At 41.1% G+C, this 19,804-nt stretch overlaps 1 protein-coding gene across 1 annotated transcript in view; it reads right to left on the bottom strand.

The window, feature by feature from the left end:
* UTRN (utrophin) overlaps nt 1-19,804 on the bottom strand; it is a 594,030-nt gene that overhangs the window by 346,388 nt on the left and 227,838 nt on the right. Inside the window, exons 41-43 of the mRNA XM_074948548.1 lie at nt 9,179-9,355; nt 5,338-5,526; nt 3,130-3,302 (exon numbers count right to left, since the gene is read on the bottom strand). Of these exons, the coding sequence (XP_074804649.1) occupies nt 3,130-3,302; nt 5,338-5,526; nt 9,179-9,355 (539 nt within the window). The remainder of the gene's footprint in view (nt 1-3,129; nt 3,303-5,337; nt 5,527-9,178; nt 9,356-19,804) is intronic.

The following is a 19,804-nucleotide window of genomic DNA, read 5'->3' as shown; positions in this document are numbered from 1 at the left end:
TTGAATGTTATAATTTTTGATGTCAGATTTGTGTCCATTTATTGTTTTGCAGAGAGACTGTCCAGTCTGGCCAATGTACATGGCAGAGGGGCATTGCTGGCACATGATGGCATATATCACATTGGTAGATGTGCTGGCTGATGTGGTTAGGTCCTATGATGGCATCCCTTGAATATATATGCAGACAGAGTTGGCACTAGGGTTTGTTGCAGGGTTTGGTTCCTGGGTTAGTGGTTTTGTTGTGTGGTGTATAGTTGTTGTTAAGTGTTTGCTTCAAGTTGGGGGGCTGTCTGTGTCATTGTAAAATAGTTTAGACTCTTCAACACCCTTCAAATGGTAAAACTTCACCTATATTTTGCAGCTCTTTCAGAATGCCAGAAACCTGCAGCCAGGAAGAGTACATTGTGGAAATCACAATGTCACTGAACACAAGGCTGTATCAGCAATATCAGTAGCTGCCTGAAGGGATATACTGGCCATGAGATACCCCTCTGAAACTAGAGCCATAAACTGTTCTTTATATTCCTCTGGCAACTTGTCAACAAACTTTGAAATTGTAGAGAAATTAATAAATATATATTTAAACAAAAAAGCCTGATAGTTAGCCACTCTCTTTTGAAGAGAGACGGTAGAGTAAGTTTTTTGGTCACATAAATCCAGCCTCTTGAATTCCTTGTCTTTGGATGGGACTAATGGGATCATTCATTAATGACCATGACCACCAAGGAATCAGAAACTGGATGGAAAAAAACCATCAAAATCTTTTTGATCGATTTGATATTGTCTGTCCACACACTTGACCTTAAGTGATATAGAGGAGTCTGCCAGAGGGTTTTTGCCAGCTCCAGAAAGGCTTCATTAATAGGAAGAGAACCCCTTTCTGTGGGTAGGAGTTGGTAAAACATCAAGGATGCTGTGCAGGTTTTCTTGCACAATCTCCATGTGCATTCCTAAGGAAGTGGCTACCCTCGCCATGAGGTTCTGGAAGACCTCTAAGGTCCTTCAGTGTGGGGTGGGGGAGGAGGGGAAAAGAGGAGATGTCCACTTTGGAGTGATGGCTTCATCTGCAGAAGATAATTAACTATGGGTAGGGAACATCCAGAGGTTCCTTCATCATTTCTCCTTCCTCCATAGGGTCCAGTACAGTGGGTGAAGGGATGGTAGCAGGATCATGGGTAGAGGTTTCCTGCACTGGGGGAGGAGTAGACTCTCTTTTAGAGTAAGATCTAGAATCGTTCAGAGCACCCCAATACCAGTAAGACACTGCACTGCCTGAGTCATCCATGGTGGGGGACACCATGCTGGTGCCTCTTCCTAAAAAAAACTAGCCCTGTTTCTTAGATCCTGTCTCTCCAATAACTGAAGACTTCTAAAGCAATAGAGTTTCCTTCCTTTCAGAGACCAGAGAAAAAATGTAGATTTCTTCAGAATAGGGAAGAGCCGTCCCATTGGTGCTCAACATGGACTGGGAGACACCCACGAATACAACAAAAATGAGGATTCAGGTGGTTGGAATGCTGATAAAGTGGTCAGTTCAGATTATGTCAAAGGAGCCGGTGCAAGTGCTGCAGAAGTCACAGAGGTCCGTGAAAGACACAATCTGTGACTTTGAGACTTCCATGACAGATTTGCAGCCTTACTGATATTCTATGAAATTAAATAGGATTTTACTGACTTTTTTTTTTTTTTTAAGAGACAATAATGGTACTTGCTTTTAATTATGTCACCAAAAAAAAAGTCCAGAAAAATATATTATGTACCAACAAAGCAAGGATGAAAGAAAATAAGTAAATAAATAAATAAATAAATAAATTCGGTCATGTGTATAGTATATCAGTCAAAATACTACCATGGCTGGCACCCTATATATACACACACACCATACAGAGAACAAGCAGCATGCATAAAGACATCCCTTTATGTAACAAATTGACAGAGGAGGATGGGGAGTAGTATTTTTAAGTTTCTTCACATGTGTTATAAGATGTGCATGTTTTACAGGGTGAGGGTTTAAAAAAAGTGTTCAAGACTTCATTTGCATAGTTATCCATTCTTGTTACCTCCATTCTCTCCCCTTTTAAATGCTGCAACTACAAATGAGCTCTTTCAATACTTTAAATTTACTAGTACAGCCCAGTTCAACTTGGGAACTACTGATTATAGAAATCGCAATCCTTAGTATTAAATGTTAGCAAGATCAGACCCTTCCAGTTTAATTAATGATAACTTCCTGAATTCCATTAGAACATTTTCACCGTTTTACAACCACAATGGAAACTTCTTATAAAAATGGTCCGTGCATTTCAAACAATATAGCAGTTTTACAAGTGATTAACTGTAACAAACAGCTATTAAATTACCTTTTAAGTGTAAAACATCCTATAACTGTGTCCAACAGTTAGCTTTCAGTTTAAGATTTTTTTTTAAAGAATTGAAAACATTCATATTTGCTCAGTGAAAATACATGAAATTTAACTTGTACTCAAAAACTGTAGTTCTAACATGCTTAGCCAATCAGAAAAGTTTAAAATACCTGAAAATTTATTATTGTTCATGTTAAACTAAACATAGGAGATATCATCTGTTTTCTTATACATTTACTTAATTGTTCTTTCAGGATCACTCAGCTGGAAGCAATTTCTTCTTATTCAGCCACATTTCAATGTAAAAACATTTACGTCACAGATTATTGCTGTTTATCATGCACACAGTGCCACAGGTGTATAGCATTTTACCAAACATTTAATATATATAAAAGACAACTCATACAAACTTTTTGAAAAAACATATCCCATTCAACACATTCTCTATTAAACCAGAGCTTTGTAATATCCTTGCAAAATAAAAGTTGCAAACATTTTGCTATAATGTAAGAATATTCTACACTATCAAGTAAACCAATCATTTAAGATATTCTAGCTAAGGCGGATTTTTTTTTAATAAAAACCGCAATACAGTTTGTATGATAGCCAGTGTTAAATAATGTTCAAAATTATTTTGCAGCATTGAAATAGGAAATGTGCTGATTAAACTCTTTGATTAAGTTTTGTAAATAGTTAAAGTTCTACAAACAAAACAGTTACCACTATTCACATTAAAATATATTCCTACAAAATCAAACAGACTTACCACTTCTGATCATTGTACATCCTATTAATCCTGTCCCACTCTGCATTCAGCTGTGTTAGTGCATCTCCTATTTGAATTGCTTCAGGTCCAGATGCTTCCAGTATAACATCAGGTTGTTTCTCATGAATGACTGCAATCTGGTCCCCAAGTTTATCCAAAACGTCTTTTATGTTCTACAAGCACAATGATGGCACCAACCCGTTAGTAAAGTCAACACCAGCAGGAAACCAGAATAGTCAATAGCCCCTTCAAAAAACATTGTGAATACTGCCAGTTGAATAACCAGAAATGGAAGACACTGGCTATCATGGGAAGAGCACCAGCAGTTGATAAATCAACAGAGAAAAACTGTTTTCAGTTGCACCTTTTTAAATCGATCCTTTCCACAAGCTTATAAGACGACAACAGATATTTAAAGCCAATCGTTTTTTAAGTTAAGGGAACAAGTAGTATTAGAATGAACTTCGCTTTTTCTCTTATTCTTTTGAGCAAAGATTGCGCTTGCAATACCCTGAAGGTTAATTTTTCTCTTTCTTCCTCGTCTCATAAGAAAAGGGGTATTTAAATTACTCCCCACACTCTATCTGACATACCCCGAAATGCATTAAAGTAATGTGAACATTTTAACTTTAAAGGACAAAAAGATTTCAGAGTTAATACTGCCAATTCCAAAGATATTGCAGTATTGTGTCTAGGTGTTACAGAACATTACACAGTTCTGGCACTGTTTTGAGACTTCATGATCTAGATACAATGGCATATGGATGAAATAGCAGAATTGCCTTGTATTTATCAATTGTAGTTTCATCATTTCCATAAATTCCATACAAGTCTGCATGCTGTTTTTCTTCCAAATGTATTTTAAATAATGTGAGATTGTCAAAAAGAAAAATGTATGGGACACTATTACTTAAAACTATGATGAGCCTTTTTAAACCCATACAGTATTATTATCATCACTGGAATTCCTCCTCGGTGGGTGCACATATACAGCAAGGAGGGAATAGGGACTGAAAACAGCATCATTATCACAATGGATTAAAACACCCCACCCTGACAAGGCATGATGTTATAGTTATGTATGCTTTTGAAAACCTTTGGGTGAGTAATTGCTTTTCTCAGCGAAACAGTTCAGCAATTTTAATTCTCCCTTGCTCCAAAAACTAATAAATGGTACTAGTCCAGAAGTCCTGAGACTGTGGTCTGTAGAGAGCTGGTGAGTCACATGTTGCTAGATCTTTCTCCTTGTTTCCAGCTGCTTTTATAGAACTTCGTAAATAAATTACAAAGACGCACCAGGACATGTATACAAGCAGCAGGCAACAAGCAGAAGCAGCAGTCAGCTTAGCTATCTCTGTTAGGGGACATTGCTACAAAGGGAAACTTGTGCAGTGAATGGGAAACATCAGAAGGCAAAAAAACATGCATGGAACAGAGACGTATATGTGGGATGAGGAATGAAATGAAAAATAAAAGGAGACCAGCTATAAGTTTCAAAAACTTATAAAGTAAATGGGACTTAGACCCCTAAGTATCTAATTCACTTCTGAAAATGGTCTCAGGTGCTTTGGAAAATTTTACCCAGCAAGTTACTTTTTCAAAAACAACAATTAACCAAGTACGTAAGTAGTCCAGTTGACTTCAGTTGGGACGAGTTATGGGCTTAGGTGCTTTGGGACAGGAGTATTTTCATGCTTAAAGTTAAACCTTATTTGCAGTAAACTCAGCTATGAACAAATATTTTCCTAATACTTTTCAAAATAAACAACAGCTACGGTTACTACAGGGATACGTGTATGAAATCACGATTGAGACAGTGGAAGAGAAGTTTACCCATTAGGCTCTCTCTCTTGAAACAAGATGTTGATCACACTGTGAAAAAAATTGGAATCCCTGTAGCAGTCAACATTTTAAACAGACAACTGTAAAATTTCACTGAAAAAACAACCACTTCTCACATCTCTACTTGCCATTTCAAACTTGAGTGTTCCAAACAGAGAGAGAGAGAGAAAATATGCACTGACACGTGACAGTTACCAACAGCAGCTACAGTGGGAAGGACACAAGTAGGATTTATTTATTATTTTCTACAAGATATATATTGAACCAGTACACTACACAAGTTGAAAATGTAACCACTGAATCATTTCTTGGTTTTCATCCTTTTTTGTTGCTCTTTTTGCAATACAACACTTAAATTTGCAATACCTTCAATGAGTCTTCCTGAGTAGAGAAGTCCTCATAGACACCAGTGTTTAGCTCTGGTGCATTCAGCAACAGTTCAACATCGGCCATAGCCAGCAAAACTCTGTTAATTTCAACGAGGTATTCATTAGGGAAAGGAGAAGCCGTAATTCCTGATGGATAGTTGCCTTTTAACCTCAGGACAGGGATCGCCTAAAGAAACATAAAAGGTCATTTAATTATTTATTCTTCTCAATTTAATGCATTTTGGAAAAAGAAAAATCCAAAACAAAAAGGCTACTGTTACAAATGAAAAATTTCTACTATATTCAGAGTAGGCATTTTCTAAATTAAAAACAAAAGACACAGGAGTTCTATCATTCTCAAAATTACCCAATATCAGGATTATACCAGCAATTTATTTATTTTTTAAATCCTTTTTAAAAAAAAAAATCTTTTTAGTTCTCCCACCTTCATTTTTGTACCTCATGCCAAAAGGTGTAACACTTTCTCCCTGGACTCACGTTTACAGGAAACAAATGGAAAGAAAAGATAGTCTCTGCTTTCCTGGTTGTCAGTGCTTTACTGAAGACAAAACACAGTTGTAAATTTACTCCAGCACATCCCACCATTTTTCCTCCCCATCTTCTTAGCACTTTTTGCTCCCTAAAGTATTTTTAAATATGCTCTCATAAGTTTTAAGCTTTGCATGGGATGACTAAGGCCCTAAAGATTTAAAAGCATGTGAGCACTTTTCCAGCAAGTACTAAATATTCTTGCTGAAAGATGCTTACATGGTTTCCAGCATCAACGTAGTTTGTGCCTCACTTTCCCTCATAATGACAAAATACTGCAACCGAGTGCCATGTTTGTATGCATACAGCATCCACCGTATCTATTTTCCAGCCACAAAAGATTAGCAACTTCTGGGGCTTCTGGAATCATCTGATGTGGCTCCTATAGAACAGAATCTGTTTGGGTGAATTTCTAGTTAGCAGAGAGGGAAGCACTGGAGGTGGTAAAATGCAGCTTTCTTCTATGGCATGTGATATAGAGGACATAAGTGCACTGGAGAGTTCCTGGAAATTAGCTCCAGGTGGCCTAGGTTACATCATTGCCATATCTGGAAAAGACAGTAGTCACAGGTATATGAAGCAGATTTTCCATGGGCTGAAACATCCTGGAAATGGTTTCCTGTTTCAAAAGCTTGTTAAGGGACAGAGGACACTGTGTTGCCATCACTGAAAACATGAGAGCTTTAACATTAACCATAAAAATTAAAATCTTGCAATGAACATTCTCTGCTTCACCTGCTGTATGTAGAACACACTATCATGGTTACAGGAAGCAAATGAGCTGACAAAACTGCCTGATGGTGCAATGAGTATCAGAGCTCTATATTATTTGCAAGTTCCTTTGTGTTTTGATCAAATGGCTTAGTAAGGAAATTGGAGAGGAAATGGAAGAGTTCTCTCTTATAAGTAAGAGGTTGTGCCAGTTTATTGAAGTGCCTGCAGAACCAGTGTCCTATTTGAACTCCAATTCAATGCCAAATCTACTTGTACCTTTTAAAATATATAACAGTCCCACAAGGTACTTTGGGGGGAGGTAGGGGAGAAGGTGAAGTGATGCTGAGTGTAATATTCTAAAAAGTGTTCTTTGTAATAACAGCAGCGAGAACATTAGTAACTTCAATGCCTTTAATATTGCCTCCGCTAAATTGTGTAGACATATTGAATAGATCACTCTTAGTACCAACATTAAGGTTTGCTGCCAATTAGCATGATGGTAGAAACACATATCAGAAGAATTCATCTAAATTTTCATCCTGTGTCTACCACTCTATATATAAACCATAAAAAAAATTCAAAGTTACTCTAAAATTCATGATTGGGGTTTTTGGTAAAAACTCACTTCAGGTGTTCAGCTACCAAAGCAGGGTAATTAACTGCACCAGTAACAGCATGAAGTGGCATTTTTTCTTTCCTTAAGCTATTAAAAGTGATCTTCAAAAAATACCTCTACTTACAAAAGGTCTCTTCCGCAGCTGGGTCTGCAATCCTTAGAACAGTATTGAGGAAGATCAGCTTTTTGTGCTCCACTCCAAATGGACAGACCAGTTATTCAATCTCAGGAAGATTGAAGGAAAATTGGCAACTTTTGCAATTGATTTCTGCATAGCTGCTGTTCATCTGTGATATTTTGCATTTTCTTCCTCCCATTGTGCTGCTAAATCTCTTACAGTTGCTCAAATCACTCAAACGACATCTGGCCTACTCATCATCCACTACCCAAATGTACTTCAATGGTCAGTGAGACAAACAGCTCTCCCTTGATATAATAATTCTGTGTTTGATCAATAGCAGTGGCTGAGAAAACACACTTGGGTCTTTCACTCTATGAACTTGTCAAGCTTAAAGTTGTATTCAATGTCTGGATACTTCTGGGCACCTTAAACATGTTGTTCAAATCTACTAGAATCCAGTGGGCATAATCTGTGTGGTCAAGAGTAAAAGAACCACAGAAGGGCATCTAGCTGTTGAATGAAATTTATCTCAGGTACTGAACACTTCTAAGGAAGGATGCCAAACTGCAGTGCTAGCACTGTACTGAAACTGGAACATCAGGGCACTGCCACAAGACTACTAATTCATAACATGTTATGTCTCAGCCATTTATCATGCACAAAAAAAAAAATCATGATGTACAAGCACAAAATTGGGTCTAATGCAATTGAGAGCATAGTTAAAACATAGGGGCTTAAAATAATCATAAGAACGGCCATACTGGGTCAGACCAAAGGTCCATTTAGCCAAGTATCCTGTCTTCCAATGCCAATTGCCAATGCCAGGTGCCCCAGAGGGAATGAACAAAACAGGTAACCATCAAGTGATCCATCCCCCATCGCCCATTCCCAGCTTCTGGCAAACAGAGGCTAGGGACACCATCCCTGCCCGTCCTAGCTAATAGCCATTGATGGACCTATCCTCCAGGAGTTTATCTAGTTCTTCTTTGAACCCTGTTATAGTCTTGGCCTTCACAACATCCTGGCAAAGAGTTCCACAGGTTGACTGTGTGTTGTGTGAAGAAATACTTCCTTTTGTTTGTTTTAAACCTCCTGCCTATTAATTTCATTTGGTGGCCCCTAGTTCTTGTGTTATGAGAAGGAGTAAACAACACTTCCTTTTTTACACTCTCCACACTGGTCATGATTTTATAGACCTCTATCAGATATCAATACTGACCTTTGATGCAGTATCACAATAGTGGATAGGCACTGTTAGAAAAAACTCACAACAATTACGCATATGCTGATTGCACAATTCTGTCGTGACAGACAGATCTAGAAAATTTATAAACCAGTACATGTGCATGCTACTATTTTCAGGGTGTCCCTATATGTTCATTTTGTTCACATGCTTTATTACTTCACCAACTTCAGTGATTTAATTCTGAAGACATAAATCCAGCTCTCTCTCCTGCAGCCACGCAGGTCTCCCCGGCCTTGGAACCAGTGTGCTTCTGCTGCAGAAGGAGAGGGCAATCTCTTTGCATCATCATCCTTGCTCTCTTCAAAATCTTTCCTCAGCAGTGCACAAGGTGTAAAAGAAGACTGAGAATGGACAAATGCCTAAAAGTCATGTAGGACCACTAAGGTGCAGTAACCCACATGCTGTGGTTCTGCAGCTACCTCCATGGCAGAGGATGAAGGATGCTACAAATTATTGCAGCACGCATGCCAGTATGCACTGGCCAAATGCAAGGCTCTGGATTTCATTCAAATGGATAGTTCTTTTGACTTATGTTTCTGTCCTGCTGCATTGTAAAATACAATTGTTTATCTTCCATTAGAAAAAAAGCTTACCTGGGATTTGAACTGCATCTGTTGACATACAGCAAACTGGGTTTCAACTTGTTGCCAGCGCTGACAAACATTAGTGTGCTCTGCTTCGCCAACTGGGCCATATTGGGACAGGTTGCTGTTCTTCTTCTGCAAAGCAGTGAATTCCTCGCGGTGCTGTTCGAGCTCCTGAAGCAGTTCCTGCAGAGTACACCTAATTACAGCTGGCTGCAATCACTGAAAAGTTATTTCCCCCTTTTCACACATCATTCAATGGGTAAACACACCAGAGTGGTGTATGTATATTACTACACTACTGCTTTATATATTCAGCTTTTCTCCTCCTTAAATGTGGAGATGCAGAACCAACAAGGCCTGGGGAGGAACGGTAATTTCTGCCTCATGTAATTATGTCCCTGGCAAGTTGGCTCACTCCAACTAAATCTCATGTAAACCTGGTGTTTTTCTTTTTAAAAAATCGTAAGCATGGAAGTTTGGTGCCCAACTTTATCTTAAGCACCAAAAGATAAAAAGCAAATCAAAGATCAAGTGGTAGAGCTACTGCCTTGGAAGAGGTGACTGGATGACCTAATTGTCTTTTCCATCTCTAATTTCACTGCTGAAAGGACAGCTTTATTAAACATTTTGACCCATATCCTCAAAGATATCTAAGGAGTCTAACCCTTATTGCTATCAAGGGAAATAAGCACCTAAATACCTTTGAGGATCTGGACAACTCTCCTTACAAAATACACATCTTCAATATGAATGGAGAATACTCACTCGGAGCATATATTTTATACAATAAGGTACCTCAGTTAATCAAGCTTCCACTGTATTCCCATCTTTGCAAATAAACATCCTGTTGGTCAGGGAAATCCAGCATTTCAAACCACTCTTGCCATACACACTGAATTCTGGAAACAGGCTTTTTCATTTGAGTATTGAGATTGCTGTGTCAGTTTTACCTGCTCATCCGAGTTAAATCTATGCAATCAGTGAGTGCACAAATTTTCTACTTAACTACTGCGAAAGAAATTGCTCACATTTACGAAATCCTGAGGTCTTTTTACGTAAGATGAATAACAAATACAGAATAAGAGGAAAAATGGAGAGCTTTACTTAACTATGAGAGAATATTACTTATGAGCCTCTGGTGGTTGCGTTCTGACCCAATTAAATGTCAACACCAGTGTATCAGGAAGAGAACAGCATGAACACCAGCAGCAAATTCCCTTTCAATCTGTAAAATGATCATTTGTTCATGTCAAATAATTTTCTAAATCTTGGGGGTGGGGGAGGGGAGTAATCTCAAGAACTTTAGTCCACTAATTTCCTCCGGCAATTTAAGAATTCATTTGCCTTTATCTCAGCTAAATCATGGGGTATAGCAAGGTAGGAAGAAAATCTAAATGAGAACCATCCTCTTGAAATTGAAAGTGATTTAAAAAAAATGCCTTCACACTGAAGATCCAGCTAGAAAAAAGCTCAGGGAAAGTTTTATGAAAGCTATAAACGCCTGATTTATGCTTCTCCAGACAATATATATTTCAAATAAACTTTGTTTCAGTATGGGTGGGCAAGGGACACATAGCATATCATCAATATTTCAGGAAAGACTATCAGCCATTCTATAGAATAAGTGTACACAATCCTAAGTGGGTAGAGTCCATCCCATGCCTAACAAAAGTATACATTTATTGAGTGTTAAAGTCTCCCCCTTCCTTGGCCCTGGTTTAGTAACACAAAGGTAACTCCTAAGTAATGCTATATGAAACCCAAGTCTAAGCTTTCTTCCCAGGCTTATCTAATCCAAGAGTTGTTTCCCTCAAACTTGTCCATTCCAAATGCTAGCTCCATCTTCTTGAGCGCTTATCTCATGGTTGCATATTGAGCTAGCTGCATCAGTGAGTTAACAAAACTCACCTAACACTTTCCAAATCAGGATCGAACCAGAGGTTGGAAATGCATCAGGCAAACACTGGCAGCTTAGCAGAGAGTTGTGTCAGGTTTCTGAACTGGGATACTTCCAGGGATTTTTCCTCTTCCTCATAAAACATCCTTACTGAGATCACAGGCACACAAGGAATCAAAATGTTTGCCCTTGCTGGGGGGAGGGAGGAGAAATTAAATGCTTTATCAGGTGATTCAGCATTTTTCTAGTTTCAGGATCAGACTGTCCGTTGGCTCCACAGGAACTCTATGGCAACTGGGTTCATCTTGACTGATCTTTCTTGGGAGCACAATTTCTCACTTCAGAAATGTTGATAGTACCCATTTAAAAAAAAAAAAGCCTCAGGGGACATACTTGCTAGCAAGAGTTCAAGATCACTCAACTAAACATATAATACACAAGCCACAAAAACAAACCTCTGGAAGTGGAAGTTTCACACACTACTCAAAGTGCACCTCAGTATCAAAAGTCTGGGGGTAAAAGGGTATGAAGCAATATTGGCACTATACTATCTGAGTTTTAGACCATTACATTCAAACAGCTCATCCTCTCTGTAAATCCAACTGATTTAACAATACTGGTTACGTCTGGAAGCTAGATGATGTTTTCAAATAGAGTAACTGATTGTGAGCAACCAACCTCCACATGAAAATTCTGGTCTATCAACATTCTGTGCTACGTACATACATTCCGACATGATTTTTTACATACAGGGGCCACCTTAAAAATGTATTAATTGCTTTATTATCTAAATGCCTTTGATTCAGGAAAGCACCCTGTTCAGCAAAGCACTTTAGCATGGGTCACCTGAGTACTCAAATTATGAGTAGCTGTTTTATCTGTACTCAAGCCACATGTATCCTTATCCCATATTGAACCCGCATTTGCCCTCCTCCCACTGAGCATTCATAGATGCACGGACCTCCCTCCTCTCCCACTGTCTACTCCAGAACTCACTGCATGAGGCAAGTCAATGCTATAAAACCTCTGAAGGCTGCAGAGGTGCCTTTTTCCTTTCTTCTCAGTGAAGATTCCACCTTCCTATCAATAGGTCCTTGCGTAGAAAAATTACTCTTTGAAGGATCCTTTGTTAGGGAAGAGAAAGCTGGGGTGCTTGATGCCAGTTTTGCTTCAGTCTTCACTAAAAAGGTTAATGATGACCCAATACTCAACCCAATTAATATTAACAGGGGGAAGGAATGCAAGCCAAAATAGGGAAAGAACAGATTAAAGAACATTTAGGTAAATCAGATGTATTCAAATCAGCAGGGCCTAATGAAATTCACCCTAGGGTACTTAAGGAACTAGCTGAAGCAAGCTCGGAGCTATTAGCAATTATCTTTGAGAACTTCTGGAGGATGGGAGAGGTCCCAGAAGACTCGAGAAGGGCAAACATAGTATCTATCTTTAAAAAGGGGAACAAGGAGGACTTGGGGAATAATAGACCAGTCAGCCTAACTTCAATATCTGGAAAGATACTGGAACAAATTATCTAACAATCAATTTGTAAGCACCTCAAGGACAATAGGTTTATAAGGAATAGTCAGCATGTATTTGTCAAGAACATATCATGCCAAACAAACAATTTTCTTCTTTGATAGGATTACTGACTGAGTGGCTAAGGGGGAAGCAGAACACATGATATACCTTGATTTTAGAAATGTGTTGGACATATTTGCTTATGAGAATGTTATGTGGAAGTGAGGGAAAGGTGGTCTAGATGAAATTACTATAAGGTGGTTGAAAGACTACACTCAAACAGTAGTTATCAGTGGTTTGCTGTCAGACCGGGAGGGTGTACCTAGTGGGGTGCAGAGGTCAGTCCTGGGTGTGGTTCTAGTCAAGATTTTCATTAATGACTTGGATAATGGAATAGAGAGTACATTTACAAACTTTGCAGAGGTCACCAAGCTGGGAAGGATTGCAAGCACTTTGAAAGACAGGTTTAAAACTCAAAATTACCTTGACAACGTGGAGAACTGGTCTGAATTCAACAAGATGAAATTCAATAAAGACAACTGCAAAGTACTTCACTTAGGAAGGAAAAATTAAATGCACAACTACAAAATGGGGAAGAACTGTTTTGGTAGCAGTACTGGTGAAAAGGACCTGGGAGTTATAGCAGATCACAAACTGAACGTGAGCCATTAATATGATGCAGCTGCAAAAAAAGGCTTATATGATTCTGGGGTATATTGAAAGGATCATTGCATATAGGACATAGGAAGTAATTATCCCACTCAGCACTGGTGAGGTCCCAACTGGAGTACAGTGTCCAATTCTGGGCAACACATTTTAGAAAAAGATGTGGACATATTGAAAAGAGTGTAAAGGAGACTAACAAAAAATGATAAAAGAACATTTAGAAAACCTGACCTATGAGGAAAGGTTAAAAAAGCTGGACATGTTTAGTCTTGAGAAAAGACGACTAAGGGGGGACTGGACACCAGTCTTCCAAAGTGTTATCAAAAGGATGATGTTCAGTTGTTCTCCATGTCCACTGAAAGTAGGACAAGAAGTATATGCGCTTAATCTGCAGCAAAGTAGATTTAGGTTAGATATTAGGAAAAACTTTCTAACTAGGATAGTAGTTAAGGTCTGGAACCGGCCTCCAAGGGAGGTCATGGAGTCCCTATCATTGGAAGCTTTTAAAAACAAGTTGGACAAACACCTGTCAGGGATGGTCTAGATCAGTGTTTCTCAAACTTTTGTACTGGTGATCCCTTTCACACAGGAAGCCTCTGAGTGCGACCGCCCCTTATAAATTAAAAACCCTTTTAAAAATAAATATTTACCACCATTATAAATGCTGGAGGCAAAGCAGAGTTTGGGGTGGAGGCTGACAGCTCGCGACCCACTATGTAATAACCTTGCGATCCCCATAGCACTGGTGCTGGACTTGATGATGTCTCAAGGTCCCTTCCAGCCCTATATTTCTGTGATCTCTGGAAGGGTAGTCAGACTGGATTTGTTTTGAAGTACATTAAAATGCAGCCTTGTTCGCCTGTATAAGGTCTTAAGATTTTGTGGGAAATTACATTTCCTGGCACTGAGTGGAAGCAGTTCTTCATCCCACAAGGAGACTTAAGACTCCGTTGGTTTACTCGTTTGTGGCTTGCTTCCTCTCAGAGATTCTGTGTCAGGAATGCACAGTATAGAAAAATCCAGAGAACTGGAAGGGACCCTTGGGTGAATGGTGAAGATCTGAAATCTGTGCTGAGAGGCCCCCCACTGTTTTTCCTGTCCAAACCCATTTGGACTCAGTGTCCGAAAGGGATATGGGCAAGGTGAAAGATTACAATGGCTCACCTCAAGATTAGACAACCTCAGGAGTTCTTTAGCTATGAGATTTGTCCTTTGTTTGATGGGAAGCCTTAAGTGGCTCTTTGTAGAGTATGAGGGGGAGGAGATTGATCCTCTTGGGAATAAGCTGCTGTCTGACATGCAGGGAGATCTTAAGCATCCTATGAAGTAAATATAGTCCCATTTTAATATGGCTTGTCTCAGGGTGCCTGCCCCCTGGTGCAGCAGTAAACCCAGACGGGTCACGCACATAGGCAGGAGTGATTAATGAAGTACCTGATAGAGCAACCAGATACAGGTTCAGCTAACAGATGTTGGGACTTAGAGTCCATCATTAACAGCCCACTGATCCTGCAGGTACACAATAGAAGGTTAATGAGTTAAAATGCCCATCTAAAGGGGATTACCATTAATGTGAACCTGAAACCTTAATGTAACTATCACGATATACAAAGTCGCTAAGGACAGCAGATCAGCTCTTATAACCTTATGGCTGTCATAGGTAGCTGATGCAATGGGGCAGTAAATGACATGTATCACATTAATATTTCATGCTGTATAGGTCTCATTCGGAGCATGAACATTCCCCATCCCCCTCTTTAATTGGTCCTGGGTTTAAAAAGTTACTGAACAATCAAAGAGATTGATTGGTTTTAATTATGAAGCTTCATAACCAGAAATTCAGAACTGACTTCACAGATTGCCTAACCCCCAAGCTTGTCCAAGAAAGTACTTACTCCTTCACAGGGCTTTTCATTGTTACTGCATAAAATATTAAACTAATTGTCATATCAGTCAAACTATCTTGGTAGGATGAAAAGGAGAAATAGAAAAAAGAATTCATAACCTCAGCACCTAAAAACAGAGATTTCTGGACAGGAACTAAATCAATAAATAGTGTCTTAGCAGAAAGTCCTCTCAGATTAGTTGGGAACTTCTAGCTGTTTGGGAGTCTAACTATTACACACAATAGAACTCTCATAAGTAATATTTCGCCCTTTGTAGTTAAATATTAATTCTCAGACAAAAATTATCTTTAAAGAATTATGAGGTTACAAAGTGAAGTACTCAGAAGTTTGGACATGAAAGTGAAAGTTGCTTATGCAACCTAAACTGCACCCTCTTTTGCATGTGCCTTGATAGTCCATGTTTTTTACATGATCACATACTAGTACTCAAATAAAGCAAAACATCAGAATCATATTATTTTATACTCCCTTGAGTAAGTGTACAGAACTTTATGCATAATGTAAAAAAAATCAGTATTCTCAAAGTTTAAGAGAAGTTATTTCATATGTTTAATATCTAGGTTTCATTTTTATATTCCACTGAATTACAGAATATATCATTTTTCTTTAGAAAATTAGCACACAATCCAGCAAAGATTTACGCACGTGCTTAACTTTACACACACTGAGTATCCCCACAAACTTCAATGAGACTTTTTATATTGTGTAAAGTACAGTACACATATAAGTCTTTATATGATCAGGGCCTGACATATTAATATTTGTTTAAAAAAGAGGAGAAACCTAAGAAAAACATCACTCATATTTCCAAGTTAAAATTAATAGAAAATGAATTTATGGGGATTTAATATGTAATTACTTCTTTAGACAAATTTATTCTTAAATTGCATATAAATTTGGGGAGGGGGTCCCCAAAATTGATGGTATCATGTTCCCCTGTACTTTTATCCGTATGAAAATGGTTTGTTTCCTTCTTCCAGTATTTGGTGTGAATGTACCCTTCATATTCTATTTATGTTATATGCACACATTTTTAACACCATTTATACATGGCTGCATAGAATCCTGATGCTGCAAAGAGTTCTCTATGACACAGTGTTTCCCATGCCAGCAGCTCCATTAACTTCAGTGAGCTATTCATATGCAGCTCATTGGAGAACTGAGACCACATTTACATTTTATTTACAGTAAAGCTATTACATTGTAATAGGATTTAAACAGGACCACCCAAACCCAATCAATTCAGTAGCTCTTTACAGAGTAAAATTCAAATTTATGAAGAGGACCATAATAAAATACAATAAAAAATAGATAAGGTAATACAAAAATCTCTTTAAATACATATATTTCAAATTTTAAGAGATACATATGTACATGTATATTAAAACTGAATGCAATTAGAACGAATGGGCGCTACTGGAGGATGGTGGGTACATAGCTTTACAGCGCTCTTCCTCACTTCCTACAATCCACAATCATCAGCAGCTGGATTGCTTCCCCCTCTCCCCCATCTAACAAACATTTGACAGATATTATTCTACAACTCTTTTCTTTTAATACGTTTATGGATGCTGCACCATCTCCAGACATTCTAAGAAATCCTAAAAGGTACAAGCTGTCAAATCAAGCTCTTGCAGCCAAGATGGCCAACCAGGGAGAGGCTTCCCTTCTGAGACTAGATGAAATTATGGACTGGCTAAAAATAAATCTCAAGTGAACAAACTACCTTGAGAAAAATATCTGAAGACGTAACAGATCAAAAATATTACTAGTATACATCAAGCTAACTTGCAAAGTTTGGCATCAAGATTAGAGGAAACTGAGAACCTTAACTAGAGGCAGCACTGAACACTTGCCTGTAATAAGTATTTATATACAAAAAAAACGGTTACTTACCTTCTTGTAACTGTTGTTCTTCGAGAGGTGTTGTTCACGTCCATTCCTCATTAGGTGTGCTCGCGTCACGTGCACAAGCGTCGGAAACTTTTTCCCTTAGCGGCTCCCGTCGGGGCCCCCTGAGCGGCGCCACTGCGCCGTGCATATATATACCCCTGCCAACCCGACCCCCTCGAGTTCCTTCTGGCCAGCAACTCCGACAGAGGGATAGGAGGGTGGGAAATGGATGTGAACACCACATTTTGAAGAACAGTTACGAGAAGGTAAGTAACCGTTTTTTTCTTCGAGTGCTTGTTCACATCCATTCCACATTAGGTGAATCACAAGCTTACCTCTGGAGGAGGGTAGGAGTCATGGAACAACTGCTCAGAGGACCGCTCTGCCAACTGCCGCGTCCTCTCTGGCCTGCTGGTTGACCGCGTAGTGGGTGGTGAAGGTGTGCTCCGAGGACCAGGTGGCTGCTCTGCAGATCTCCTGGATCGGGACCTGTGCCAGGAAAGCCGTGGAAGTCGCTTGCGCCCTGGTCGAGTGGGCCATGACCGCCAGGACCGGAACACCTGCGAGCTCATAGCACGCCTGGATGCAGCTTGTAATCCAAGACGAGATCCGCTGCGCCGACACAGGGAGGCCGTTCATCCTCTCTTCTATGGCCACAAACAGCTGCGCGGATTTATGAAAGGGCTTGGTGCGCTCCAAATAGAACGCCAGGGCTCAACGGACATCCAGGGTGTGTAGGCTGCGGTGACTCGGGTCCGTACAGGGTTTTGGAAAAAACACTGGCAGACAAATGTCCTGGCCCAAATGGAATTGGGAGACCACCTTAGGGAGGAACTTGAGGTGCGGCTGGAGCTGCACCTTATCCTTGTGAAACACTGTATACGGTGGCTCAGAGGTGAGAGCCCTCAGCTCAGACACCCTTCTGGCCGAGGTAATGGCCACCAGAAATGCCACCTTCCAGGAAAGGTGGAGGAGGGAGCAGGTAGCGAGGGGCTCAAACGAGGGTCCCATGAGCTTAGAGAGGACCAAGTTAAGGTTCCAAGGAGGGCCTGGGGGGCATGAGTACAGAAACATCCTCTCTAATCCTTTAAGGAACCGTCCAACCACTGGGTGGGAAAATACCAAGCACCCCAAAAACCCTGGATGGAAGGCGGAGATGGCCACCAGGTGCACTCTGAGTGAGGACGGGGCCAACCCCTGCTGCTTGAGCTGCAGGAGAATGGCTTGCACCGGGGCCTGGCACGGCTGTACCTGTCAGGGCTCACACCAACAGGAGAACCTTTTCCACTTGGCCATATAGGTAGCCCTGGTAGAGGGTTTCCTACTGCCAAGCAGAATCTGCTGCACAGAAAGGGAGCACTGGCTCTCCAAGGCGTTTAGCCACAAAGCTTCCATGCCATCAGGCGTAGCGACTGCAGGTCGGGGTGGAGAAGCTGCACGCCGTCCTGCGTGATGAGGTCCAGGTGTAGGGGCAGGACTACCGGGGCCGCCACCAACAGCTCTAGGAGCGCTGTGTACCAGTGCTGGCGGGGCCACGCCAGGGTGATGAGGACCACCACTGCCCTGTCCCTGCGTACCTTGAGCAGGACCTTGTGTACCAAGGGGAGCAGGGGAATCACATACATCAAGCCCCCACCCCATGGGATCACAAACACGTCTGCCACTGAGCCCGGGCTGTGGTCCTGGAATGAGCAGAACAGCAGGCACTGGGCCTTGCCCTGGTGGCAAACAAGTCTACCCGGGGAAACCCCCACCTGTGGAAGAGCGAAAGCACGACATCCACTCTGAGCGTCCACTCGTGCATGCGATACGACCTGCTGAGGTAGTCCACCCGCTCGTTTTGCACCCCCGGGAGATAGGACGCCTCGAGGAAAATGGTTGGGCTATACAAAAGTCCCAGAGGAGGAGAGCCTCGTGACAGAGCAGCAAGGAACAGGCCCTGCCCTGCTTGTTTATATAAAACATGGCAGTAGTGTTGTCTGTCAGAACTGTCACGCTGTGACCACTCAGAGTGGCGTGAAAGGTCTGGCAGGCTAGACGAACCGCTCTGAGCTTCTTCACATTGATATGGAGTGACCGCTCTGCTTTGGACCACAAGCTCTGAGGTCCCCCAGGTGAGCCCCCCATCCATGGTCTGATGCATTGGTCACCAGCATCAGGTCCGGTTGTGGGGCGGCAAAGAGGATGCCTTCGCAAACCACAGGCTGGGACTGCCACCACAGCAAGGAGTCCAGCACGTCCCTTGGGGCTGTCACTACCAAGTCCAGGGGGTCCCTGCCTGGGCGGTACACCCGAGCGAGCCACGCCTGCAGAGTCCTGAGTCTCAGTCTGGCATGCCTGACCACATGCGTGCATGCTGCCATGTGGCCCAGCAGCCGCAGGCAGCACCTGGCCGTTGTCATTGGAAACTGGCAGAGAGAGGCCACCACTTGCCGTATAGCTCAGAATCGGGATACTGGAAGGCTTGCCCTGGCCTGCACCACGTCCAGAACCGCCCCTATGAATTCCACTCTCTGCGTGGGCACGAGAGTGGACTTGAGGACATTGACCAGGAGCCCCAGCTCACATCCACAGATGCGGAGCTCGACCGAGACCAACTCCAGGAGCGATGCCGGGACGATGTCCTTGAACGGCACACCATTGCCGGCTTACCCCTCAACAGCACCAGTGGCAAGGGTGCCGGCGGATTCTCCCTGTACGGGAGGAGGCTCATCGCCGACAGCTCAATGAGGTCCTTCACCACTTCAAAGG

This window comes from Natator depressus, chromosome 3, assembly GCF_965152275.1.
Source record: "Natator depressus isolate rNatDep1 chromosome 3, rNatDep2.hap1, whole genome shotgun sequence".
NCBI classification, from domain to species: Eukaryota; Metazoa; Chordata; order Testudines; family Cheloniidae; genus Natator; species Natator depressus.
This window is presented reverse-complemented; position numbering and strand designations above follow the sequence as displayed.